The sequence below is a fragment of the Cyprinus carpio genome, chromosome B3, assembly GCF_018340385.1.
Source record: "Cyprinus carpio isolate SPL01 chromosome B3, ASM1834038v1, whole genome shotgun sequence".
Lineage (NCBI taxonomy): Eukaryota > Metazoa > Chordata > Actinopteri > Cypriniformes > Cyprinidae > Cyprinus > Cyprinus carpio.
The window spans coordinates 5,478,372-5,491,443 of NC_056599.1; the positions used below are offsets into that span (position 1 = coordinate 5,478,372).

Genomic DNA, 13,072 nt, shown 5'->3' on the forward strand with positions numbered 1-13,072 from the left:
TGAACATGTTCTACAGTTTGAGGTCATTTTTTATAGAAATCTTGTGTTTTTTGATGCCCTTTTAACTGTTATAGCGCCACCTATGGTCCGATCTCCATGAATCTTTGCATGCTTGTTAAGAGTCATCTGCTACATGTTTTCACCAAGTTTCATAAAGTTTTGAGTTTTCATTTAGGTATTATAGGCTCTTGGGTATATTTGGTCACGCCCCTTTTAAAAATGACCCAGTTATAGCTAACCAAAGGACAAAATTCAAAATTTTTTTGATAATTATTGATCTAGAGAGTCCAGAGAATATTACTGCAGTGGTTTGGTTCTGATTGGGTGAAAAACCTAGGACTAGTTCGCAAAAGCATGTTTTTAACATATTTGTGAATAATTAATGAACGATTTGATTGACAGCAATGGTTCTTGAGGCAAAGTTGTGCAATATGAGGAGATCTATCAAATGATATGCATATTGTGTTGATATGTGAAACACCACGTGATTACAGAGCCATAAAACTCGTTAGCGCCAACTAGTGGCCGATTTCTTTCAAAATTCTTACAGTCCTTTAGGGCTATGAGTCAAACATGCCCACCAAGTTTTGTTCCGATTGACCTCCGTTAACCTTGTTAAATAGGTGCTCAAACTTCTTTGGCCAATGGCGGCCATGTTTTTTGAGATACGCGAATGTCCTCATATATACTTGTGCCACTTCTGACAAAGACACGACATGCCAATTTTCAAGTCGATCGGACCAACGGTTGCCTAGTTATAGCCATTTATGTGTTTTTTCTGTCTTATAGCGCCCCCAAGTGGCAGAGGTGTGCAATTTTTTTTATTTGACCAAAGTTTTAGCTCCTACAAATGTCCAGCAAGTTTTCTCATTTCATTCACAAGTTATAGCCTGTTGCGTAAAATTGGTCCTCGACTTTCGAACGTTTTGGCATCCCATTACAACAGTGAGTCGAAATTTCTACTTTTTTTTTGATAATTATTGATATTCACTGTCCAGAGAAAACTTCTGCAGTGGTTTGGTTCCGATTGGGTGAAAAACCTAGGACTAGTTCGCAAAAGTAGGTTTTGGACATACGTCAAATTTGCGAAAAAACGAGGCCTCCTAGACCCAAAATCAGAGTGACCGTTTTTAATTTCGCTTGACCCAAGGATTCCAGAAATGTTAAATTTTTGAGTCTAAGACAAGCGGTTTAGGAGCTATTAGCAAAAACGCATTTTTGATCGCTGTAGCGCCCCCCCACTGGCCGAATGGGCCGGATCTTTGTATCTGAGTAGCGAGCAAGACTACTACCTTTTGACCAAGTTTCAGCTCTCTAGGCCTTACGGTTTGGGCTGCCCGTTCAGTTTTAAGGCGGAATAATAATAATAATAATAATAAAAATCTTAACAATTACAATAGGGTTTCAGCACTGCGTGCTTGAACCCCTAATAAACGCTAAAAAGAAGACTATTTTGTGAGGGCGGATCATGGTCTCATAGGATACTATGAAAAATAATGTTTAATAAACAGAACTGAATCTGCCGGTGGGGGCAGAGCCACAAATCCGTGAGTTTACAAATCCGAGGGAACGGATTGTGAAAGCGTGTGCACGGATTATGAATTCGTGGGTACGGATTCAAAAACCAAAGGTACGGTTTATAAAATCTGAGCGCACAGATTGGAAATTCGTGGGTACGGTTTATTAATCCGTGGGCACGATTTGTTAAACCGAGGGAACAGTTTAAGAATTCGTGAGCAGGGTTTATAAACTGAGGGGACGGGTTGCAAAACCGTCGCCACGGATTGATTTTTTTTCTCCTACAGGTGACGTGCAGGGCTCCGTAGTAAACTAAAAACAGAAGTATAAAAAAAGAAAAAGTAAAATATCAGGCGAATGGAAATCCACGGAGCGTCCAGCAGGTGGCGCCAGATCTTTATTCAAACCAGATTCAAACACTCAGCGACAACCAACAGCCCCCGCCAATAACCAACAGCAGTGAGACGTGAGACACGTGAGACATTCATACATAAATGTTATTATAGTGAAATATTAATCAAATGCGACACTGAAATCATTTAAACATTGCTTCGTGGTGCTCTTTATTTTAAGATGTTTTATGGTCATTGTTTGTGTACACAACTTTAACAAGTTAAAGAATTACTTCATTAATCGAATTACTTCATTGCAACTGAATGTAGTTATAAGAATGTATTTATTTCTATTAGACATGCATATTATTGTGCTTTAGGGCAGTTATTTACTTTAGCGTTAGTTTTTTGGATTACTTATGTTTTATACATATTGTGAGAAACTGTATCATATATCCTGACTCTAGTTTCTATCAGCAAACACTCAGAATAAAGTGAGATGATCTGCTGATGATCTGAAGGTCTTGTTGAATGAGTGTTGATGGTCTGAGACTCATCAATATTAACAGAGCTGCTGAAAAGACTCTTTATTTCGTGTCAATAGTTCCTGTTTTCACCTCATTTGTTATGCTGATGTCTTCAGATCTCCTGTAAATTGACACTTAAAGCTAAAAAAAGTATGAAAGGCTTGAAACTGATTATTTTAACAGAACAATTCAACAGCTCAACAATAAACCATGAGGAAACATGAGATCAAGTGTGACAACCTGCAACAGAACACATCATCATTATTTTACATTTGATTATTTTATTTAATTCTAAAAACTCTTAGGTTGGCGCGCCTAAATCAGTCATTCTGACAGTTATCACGTTTTTGACAACTCTGTAGGGATGGGATACATTTTTAGCTTATTTACTGCTTAAATTGTGATTCAAATAATTGTGTGATTATTATTTGTTCCATTTTTATTTAAATTATTTCACACTTTTAAAACTTTATTATACCTATATATTATTAATATTTATAAAAAAAAAATCAATTAATATAACATTAATTGTAATATGTATTTATCTGTATAATAATAGAAATACAGTAGTTACTCATCTACCAAGCTCTGAAAAGCTAAGGAAATTAAATACTTCTCTGCAAACTGTGCAGTTCGCCTGTACATTTATATCTGAGTTTATGCTTTCAACTGTTGTCTTTATACTTCAATTTACATTACATCATTTATTTTCTGTTGTTAATTACTATAAAAACAAACTCAGTGATGTATTTTTGATTTTGGCAGATAAGCTCCTCCTCCCACATGTTCACTGGTAGTGAAGCTCCGCCCACTGCAACACATCATCAGTGAAATTCCTCCTACAGTAATTCAGTAATAAATGCTGCAATATCTCCATCAGTTTACAAGTGAAGACGAGCTTCAAATCATCAGGAAGATCTGAAATCTGTAAAGACTGAGTTTATTAAAGAGGACAGAGAGAAGATGAGCGATCCAGAACCCTGCAGAATCAAACACACTGAAGATACTCAAGAACTAACAGGTTGGTGTTTATTCTTCATTCTTCATTAATGAGGCTGAGTGTTGTGAAGCTTCAAGCAGTAGATTTGTTGTAGCAGGAAAAATCTTTTGAGCTGTTGAGTAATCTAGAGGAAGCATCATATAATAATAGACACTTTCTATGATATGGGTACTTTTTTTAAACAAATTTAATGTATGTTAGGTAATTTTGTTGTTGATCAAACATATTTAATATTTCTCACTGTAGAAACATGGGATTTGTGCCAATAATACTTACAAACAGTTAAAGTTTCAGAGACATATCATTTATGAAAATGCTTTAAAAAGATATATATATGTTTACATCAGGGTTCATTTTTATCTCCTTTCACATTTCTCTGTTTTTACGACTAACTCAGAATAAACTATTTTTACTTTTATTTCAGAATTAAATGAAGAAATTGAGGAGAATGTAGAATTGAATGAAGTTGAGGAGAAAAATCATGTCAAAAGTAGAGAAAAACCTTTGAGTTGCTCTCAAACTAAACAGAAAGATTTAAAGAAAAGAAGAGCCAAGAAATCTTTCACCTGCACTCAGTGTGGAAAGAGTTTGACAAGCAAAAGAAATCTTGATGTTCACATGAGAGTTCATACTGGAGAGAAACCATTCACTTGTGATCAGTGCGGGAACAGATTCACACAATCATCAAACCTTAAGATACACATGAAGATCCACACTAAAGAGAAACCACACACATGTGATCAGTGCGGCAAAACATTTTTGAGAGCTTCAAAACTGAAGAATCACATGAGAGTTCATACAAAGGAGAAACCACATTCATGTCATTTGTGTGGAAAGAGCTTTTCATTACTACAACATTTGAAAGAGCATCAGAAAATACATACTGGTGTGAGAGAGTACATGTGCTTTGTGTGTGAAAAGACTTTTACTTCAGCGAGCCATTTAAAACTGCACGAGAGGATCCACACTGGAGAGAAACCGTACAAGTGTTCACACTGTGACCAGAGATTCAATCAGTCATCAAGTCTGAAAACACATGAGAGGATCCACACTGGAGAGAAACCGTATCACTGCACTGCATGTGGGAAGTGTTTCAGTCAATCATCTTCTCTACACAGTAATGCAAAAAACTTTCACAATAAGTGGATCATCTTCAAATCCAGCACTTTCAGATCTGATGCTGTCCTCAACAAATCCTTATCAAATGTAATTTATTCCATGTGTGCTCTTTTATCTGGTCATGAACGATGCCCCATTCACGAATGAATTGCTCTTTTGAGTTGATTCTGTTCAAGGTCTTGAACAAAGAAACCTGCAAAACGGTGTGCATTTGTTCACAGATCAGTTTGAATGATTTGATCAGTTCCCTGCATGCACTGAATCGTCTGAAGGGGTTTCTCATTCATACCTGGAAATTTAAGAACAGGAAGAACATAAAGACCTTCGGACAATTGAAGCCAAATCTGCAAATTCAGCTGTTGGCCTGCGCTGAGGATCTTTATTAGCTGAACACCATATGTGTCATCGGTGAACGATAACACAGGAATTAGATTAGATTAGATTCAACTTTATTGTCATTGCACATGTAAGGCACAAGGCAACGAAATGCAGTTAGCATCTAACCAGAAGTGCAACAAGCAGTAAGTACAGGATATACAGTGTCTACAATATGGTACAAATGTACAATAAATATACAAATAAGGTAGTACTATGGACATAATTTACAGATTTTAAATACTATCAGCATGATATACAGATAGGTGTACTATGAATGTACTATACAGATGGATTATGTGATAAGTGTATGACATTATAAGCAGAAACTATGAACATCATTTACACTAGTGCAATGGAATACATTTGATTTCATTTAGCTGATATTTTGTAGAAGTGGTAGGAAGCTAGAGCGACTGTCATGTGAAATGTGTAAAGTGAAATGACTGAAAGGTGTCGATTGTGGCATTTAATTTATAGTAGATTTGCTTTATTACTTTACAGCAGATTTATTTTTAAGTGTTGTGAGATGATTCTGCAGTTTGCAGCGTTGTGCATTATAACCAATCAGTTATTATAACCAGAGTTTTTGTGAAAATGCAGAACTCACAGTTTTAGACTGATGTCATGGAGTGCTGTGTTTCTTTACATTATTTATTCCCAGTTTGAATAACCTTCTTTTTTCACGCTGCTGTAATAACAATATTGTGAAGTCTTGATTGTCTAATCTGTAAAATTTAATTCATAAATAGTTCATGCTTTTCCCCTTGTAACAACACAGATACAATTCAATCATTCATATGCTATACAATGGATGGGAATGTTTTTTTTTAATGATACAAAAGAGCTTGTTTTATTAAAAGCAAGACTTAATTATATTTCATATCAAAGCAAGGTTTCTTTTTTCTTTTTTCAAGGACACGCGTTTTGTAAGGTTTCTTACTGACCGCTGCTGTGTAACAACAGAGTAATTACATGATAAATCTACTATAAAGTTCAACACTTTCTTTACCAAAAAGTGCTGTTAGTCCTTTCACACATTTGCACTTTCATTACCAAAATGTGATGTTACCAATGTCCTGTTACACATTTGTACTTACACATACCATTCAGTGGATTGTTACATAATGTGTAGTTACACAAACATTTTAGATGTGTATATAATGTGTGTGTGTGTACTTAGACTGTAGTTACATCCTATGTGCACATCTAGTTCCTATGTAAGTACACAGGTATTAGGGAAACAATATAAAGCGGGACCCGTTTCACTACTGATTATGATTTATTATTCAGCTTTTGTGTTTAAATGATCTTGTGTAGGTTTTTAAAGGTTGGAAACCTCTAACTAAGCTGACATGATTGACAGCTAAATAGAAATTGACCCAAAACTCTGATAAGCCTACCTTAATTAGTATTATTTGAGTAATTAAGACTTTGAACACAAATAGTAAGGATTACTACCTCTTCATCAGTAAAATAAACAAACAACTTCACATTAAGTAAAGTCAACAGAAAAAAATAAGTTAACAAGCTTGTTAGATTTTACAGAACTAGATGTTCTTAAATTTGGTTAAGCTGTTTAGTTTAACTACCGCATCCACCTGAAAGTTCATATAACACAGCTTAATTGAGTAAAACCAACAAATTTGCCAAAATCAGTTGTATTTACAAACTTTTCTTAAGTAGATTCAGTGATTACTTTTTACAGTGCAGTGGAAAGTGAAAAAGAGCAAAGAGAGACATCAGCTGAGATCCTAGGATCTTTGGTGAATGGAAAGTCAAGGCCGAGGCCTGGCAGGAACTTAGGGTGTCCTTAGAAGACTAGCTCAGCATCCCCATCTCAGAATCGAACAGAACCGCAGACTGAAGGTCACTGATATGAGGCCTTTAAGGTCTGATAAGATTCACGCCTCTCATGGAGGGCTTGTCCAATGAGAAAGACTGAAATTCCAAGCGGGAGGTTGGAAATAGTGGGGAGTTTTACAACCCTTTGTCTGAGAACATGGTAATTTGCATATGGAACTCTATTGGATGTTGATATGCAAACAATTAAAGATTCTTAGAACACTAATATGTTTCATAGGTATTGTTTTATGGTGCTAAATCTCCTACACCTTCTACCTTATTTTATTTATTCTCAGGTTAGGTAAAGCAAGTCAAATCTGTCCTATCTTATAAGCTTTCAAATTTTCATACAAAATAGGTTACAGAAGACTTCTCCGTGGTCTGTTCTGCTCGAGTTTAGTAATCAGAGTCTTTTGGCAGGCGAGCTTCTTAATTATATTTAAGTATAAGTTTATTATATATAGGTTAAATATGTTTGTGACGAGTGGGGCAGGGCCGAGAGCCGTGGGAACGGAGCAAGGCCGGTGGAGTGATTGGGAAATGAGCGACACCTGCTCCACTCACCGGTCTCAAGTCCCACGGAGGAGATTGGGAGGATACAAAAGAGGAGCGACGACAGTGAAGGACGAGAGAGGACCAGGCCTGGGCTTTACTTTGTGTTTGGTTTTGGTTTGTGCGCGGCAGTCGACCGTGAGGGGCTGTCGCGCTGTTTTATGTTTATTTTGTTATTAAAGTTTTATTTGAGTGTCCGCCGGTTCCAGCCTCTTTCTGCCCGTGAATATGAAGTTTTTTATATAGTTACAATGTTACAAATAAAATACTAATATACAAAACAGAAATTAAAACAAAGATATATAATTTGCAAGCTTGGTTGTTTAGAGGCATCACTGGCAGGGCCGTTGGCACCGGAGAAGCTGTCACACAGAACCAGCATCTGACTTTCTTCATCGTTCTTCAGTCCTTTATAGACAGCAGGTGGATCCCAATGTCTTGTGATGTCATGAGGTCTGGAAATCCCCTAAGAAGATTCCTCCATAAAGTCCTCCATTTTCTAATTTTTCTCCTTCGAGACTTTCTTCTTAGATACCTCCTTCATTGCGTCTGCAACACAGCATTCTACAGTTACATCCCTTTTTTTATTTTTTCTTTAGCAAAGCTAAATAATACATTTGTACTTTCATTACCAGAAAGTGTTGTTACCAATGTCCTGTTACACATTTGTACTTACACATACCAAAGCTTTATAATACGTTTCATTTCTAGCTATACTTTTACTAATATATGTGTGAGGGAAACAGGTCAATTTAGCTCAGAGGGAATCATTTAAGATTTTAAAGGGAATTTGGACAGAATCTCTGTTTTACGGCTGATAACTGAGACGGCCAGCGATTCATTGAACGAGCTGTATAACATCAACTCTGCAATGGATATTAATATCCAAAGTATAGTGAAAACACTATTAATTAGCACACTAAGAAGATCGGCAGTTCAACACATTAATTTGTAAGCACAAAACACAATATACTTCTCTTTCCAAATATAAATAAGGCTTTATTGGATAAATCAAAGACATATAAACTAATCTAACACATGAACACACTCATTCACACATTCATACAAGTCAAGTTGCAGGGAGAAAGTGGGAAAATAATGAGTTTAAAAGAATAAAAATGTGAGAGGCTGCTCTCAAAGATTTCTTTAAAGTCTGTCTTGATAATCCTCTGCCCCAGTGGGAGATGGAGAGACTTAGGATCCTGGACTTCTGGGGCTTCGTCAGGTATCTCCATCACCGTAGTCAGTGGGCATCTTCAGGTTAATCACAACCCTTCCACAGGGATTTTCCCACCAGCCCTGGCCCTCTGACTCCCACTGAGAAGCAGAGGTCGAGAAGGAGGGGAGCAGCAAGGTCCACTCCATTAGTTCCTGAGTTTGCTCCTGAGAAGGCTGTTCCAGAGGTGCATCACAAGATGGCCACCAAACTCAGTTTCTTTTCATAAGATGGCCATCACATCAGAGCCTCTAGCCATCATAAATGTCACGCCACAGTCTTCAGCTAACATGGATACCACTCCTGTGTTTCCAGTCATCATGAAAGTTGCACTTTAAGACACTCAGACATTCCAAAGACGCTTGGGGTTGATATCTAGTTTAGCGGATCCACCGCTGATTTCGGCCAGATCAGCTGATACTCTCTGGTGGTCCTAAGTCCAGTGGTCCTGGAGGACCTAACTCCTGTGGTCCCAAGTCAGGTGGCCCTGGAAGACTAGACTTCGGTGGTCCCAAGTTTGGTGGTCCTGGAGGACCTGACTCCAGTATGTCTCAGAGGTCACTACAGTGCTATTCAATTTCACTGCTGCGACCATAATCAAGAAGGCCATCTTTGCCATTAACCCCTGGGCTGTTCTGTGTGCATAGGTCACTTCAGAGTCCCCTCCAGTCCAGGAGCCCTCAGAGTCTACTCATGAACCTGCTGCAGTTCGAGAGCCCTCAGAGTCCACTCCAGAGCCTGCTCCAGTCCAGGAGCCCTCAGAGTCCATTTCTGTGCCCACTCTCGTCTGAGAGCCCTCAGAGTCCACTCCAGAACCCACTCCAGTTTATGAATCCGCTCCTGAGCTTACTCAAGTCTACAAGTTCATTCCAGAGTTCGCTTCCATCTATGAGTCCACTTAAGAGGCCACTCAAGTCTTTGAGCTCACTTCAGAGCCCACTCAAGTCTATGAGTTCACTTCAGAGCCCACTCAAGACTACGAGTCAGCTCCAGAGCCCACTCCAGATTATGAATCCACTTCTAAGCTCACTCAAATCTACAAGTTCAATCCAGAGTTTGCTTCCATCTATGAGTCCACTTCAGAGCCCACTCAAGACTATGAGTTCACTCCAGAGCCCACTCAAGACTACGAGTAAGCTCCAAAGCCCACTCTAATTTATGAGTTCACTCCAGAGCTCATTCCAGTGCAGGAGTCCATCTTGTTTTTTTTTGTTCTTGTTCTTCTTCTAGTTTGAGAGCAGTTCGTGTCATTCAAACTCTGAAAATTAAAGCACAAACACGGCTGAAAGCATAAATGATCCTTCAATTCATTTTTGATACTGATTTACATCAGGGAAATAAAACAAACAGTAGCTGACATGCAATATCAAAGATACTTGTTTATTTAGATACTAAAGTCTTATATGTTGAAGCAAAGGAGTATAATCTTCATTACCATCATCATTATCTCTTCAGAGTTTCTTGCTGCCGTTGGGACTGAAGGGTTTGGATGTTTCCTCTGCCATAAATGCTTGATTTCCTCCACAGAAATGCCACCAAAACTCAATTTATCTACAGGCCAATTTGCACATTTACGTCCTCTTTTCAAAACTTTTAACAAATCTTAGAGACATCAGATTACCTACTGAATGTATCTGAATATCTACTCAAGTGTTAGTCTTTCAGTTTCATTGCCATCTATTCAAAATGGAAAATTTAGGTATAATTTTGTCCTTTTTGTAAATATGGACTGTGTAACATGCTGCAGTCACTATCTATGCCATTCTTGTTTTGTGAAGAAATTCTATAAAATAAATCACTTTAAAATGCCGACTGTTGGTAGTGTGTTTAGGTCATTGTTTTAAAAGTGTGTTGGGTGACAGTTGCTAGTGTTATGGAAGAATGAGTTGATTTGAGAGTGTATGAAGTGTTTTGGTAATTTTAGTGCCTTTTGAATGTAAAATTTACTGAAATATGGAAAGAAGAACAGAGTGAAGGGTTTTGAAAGTCACCTAAGTACTGAGAAACAGGTTTTAGTGATTGTGCAAAAAAACACACCGATGCAAACCAGCACAACAAAACTAATATGAGCGCCACACCCACATCTCTCTGCATCCAGGTGATTTACAAGAAAAAAATTTAAGGGAAACCAAATGACTCAACAGTCATCTTAGCACTGTAACACCCTCAAACTATTGTTTTATTTGTATGCAGTATGCAAACAGGTGCAGCAAGCCTCTATTAAAATTGGGAAAGATGATAATCTACAAAACTGTTTTGCAAGATTACACTTCAGTAATATTTCAAATCAGCACTAAAATCTGAAGTCATTTTGTTCCTTTAGTTCAAAAATCATGAACACTTTAGGGTAAAAATCTAAAATATAATTTTCTTGTTAAACTGTAACACATAGCTTTATTCTGATAGTCATTTTGAGTGTCAGCATTTTTGTCATTGAATTTTTCATCTTGTATCTTTGTTTACTGCAATTCCACCACATCATATGGGATTTAAACAACATAATTCTCTGAATGAATACATAATGTTATACATGATTCTAAATTATTCTAGAAAAATTAGAAAAAATAAGTGTGGCGAGGGGGGCGAGGTTTAGCAGGGGTTGCAGCTGGAGGGAGTGGTCTGAGACGAGCGGTAAGTCAAATGCAGAATGACATTCAACTGCTTCTACTTACAGTGATTGGTGTGGGGAGACCTTAAAGTCAAGTCAAGTCAAGTCATCTTTATTTATATAGCGCTTTAAGCAAAAAAGATTGAGTCAAAGCAACTGAACAACATTAATTAGGAAAACAGTGCGTCAATAATGCAAAATGACAGTTAAAGGCAGTTCATCATTGAATTCAGTGATGTCATCGTGCAGCTCAGTTCAGTTTAAATAGTATCTGTGCAATAATTTTCAATCAAGTCAACGATATCGCTGTAAATGAAGTGTCCCCAACTAAGCAAGCCAGAGGCGACAGCGGCAAGGAACCAAAACTCCATCGGTCACAGAATGGAGAAAAAAACCTTGGGAGAAACCAGGCTCAGTTGGGGGGCCAGTTCTCCTCTGGCCAGACGAAACCAGCAGTTCAATTCCAGGCTGCAGCAAAGTCAGATTGTGCAGAAGAATCATCTGTTTCCTGTGGTCTTGTCCCGGTGGTCGTCTGAGACAAGGTCTTTACAGGGGATCTGTCTCTGGGGCTCTAGTCCTGGTCTCCGCTGTCTTTCAGGGCTGTAGGGGTCCTTTCTAGGTGCTGTTCCACCATCTGGGCTGGATACATACTGGATCCGGGTGACTGCAGTGACCCTCTGACTTGGATACAGACTGGATCTGGTGGCTACGGTGACCTCGGAATAAGAGAGAAACAGACTAATATGAACGTAGATGCCATTCAGCTAATGATGTAGCAAGTACATCGGGTGTTATGGGAAGTGTTCCCGGTTCCGGTTTACCTAATTAATGCAGCCTAAAAATCCTTTAACGGATTTGGATATTAGAAGTGTATTAGTATGTTATGTGTAAGCCAGGTTAAAGAGATGGGTCTTTAATCTAGATTTAAACTGCAAGAGTGTGTCTGCCTCCCGAACAATGTTAGGTAGGTTATTCCAGAGTTTGGGTGCTAAATAGGAGAAGGATCTGCCGCCCGCAGTTGACTTTGATATTCTAGGTATTATTAAATTGCCAGAGTTTTGAGAACGGAGCGGACGTGGAGGACTATAACGTAACAAGAGCTCGTTCAAATACTGAGGTGCTAAACCATTCAGGGCTTTATAAGTAATAAGCAAGGTTTCTAAAATCTATACGATGTTTGATAGGGAGCCAGTGCAGTGTCGACAGGACCGGGCTAATATGATCATACTTTCTGGTTCTAGTAAGAACTCTAGCTGCTGCATTTTGGACTAACTGGAGTTTGTTTACTAAGCTTGCAGAACAACCACCCAATAGAGCATTACAATAGTCTAACCTTGAGGTCATAAACGCATGGATTAACATTTCTGCATTTGACATTGAGAGCATAGGCCGTAATTTAGATATATTTTTGAGATGGAAAAATGCAGTTTTACAAATGCTAGAAACGTGGCTTTCTAAGGAAAGGTTGCTATCAAATAGCACACCTAGGTTCCTAACTGATGACGAAGAATTGACAGAGCAGCCATCAAGGCTTAGACAGCGTTCTAGGTCATTACATGCAGAGCTTTTAGGCCCTATAATTAACACCTCTGTTTTTTCTGAATTTAGCAAGTAAGAAATTACTCGTCATCCAGTTTTTTATATCGACTATGCATTCCGTTTGTTTTTCAAATTGGTATGTTTCACCGGGCCGCGAAGAAATATAGAGCTGAGTGTCATCAGCATAACAGTGAAAGCTAACACCGTGTTTCCTGATGATATCTCCCAAGGGTAACATGTAAAGCGTGAAGAGTAACGGCCCTAGTACTGAGCCTTGCGGTACTCCATACTGCACTTGTGAACGATATGATACCTCTTCATTCACTGCTACGAATTGATGGCGGTCATATAAGTACGATTTAAACCATGCTAATGCACTTCCATTAATGCCAACAAAGTGTTCTAGTCTGTGCAAAAGAATAGTGTGGTCAATAGTGTCGA

The 13,072-nt window shown here is 38.2% G+C and overlaps 1 protein-coding gene across 1 annotated transcript; it reads left to right on the forward strand.

The window, feature by feature from the left end:
• The first annotated feature begins 3,236 nt into the window (after positions 1 to 3,236).
• Positions 3,237 to 5,044, forward strand: LOC122136727 (zinc finger protein 239-like). The gene is made up of 2 exons (XM_042721268.1): positions 3,237 to 3,398; positions 3,802 to 5,044. The coding sequence occupies exons 1-2, from the start codon at positions 3,341 to 3,343 to the stop codon at positions 4,641 to 4,643; spliced, it is 900 nt and encodes a 299-aa protein (XP_042577202.1). The 5' UTR covers positions 3,237 to 3,340; the 3' UTR covers positions 4,644 to 5,044.
• Positions 5,045 to 13,072: the final 8,028 nt, after the last annotated feature.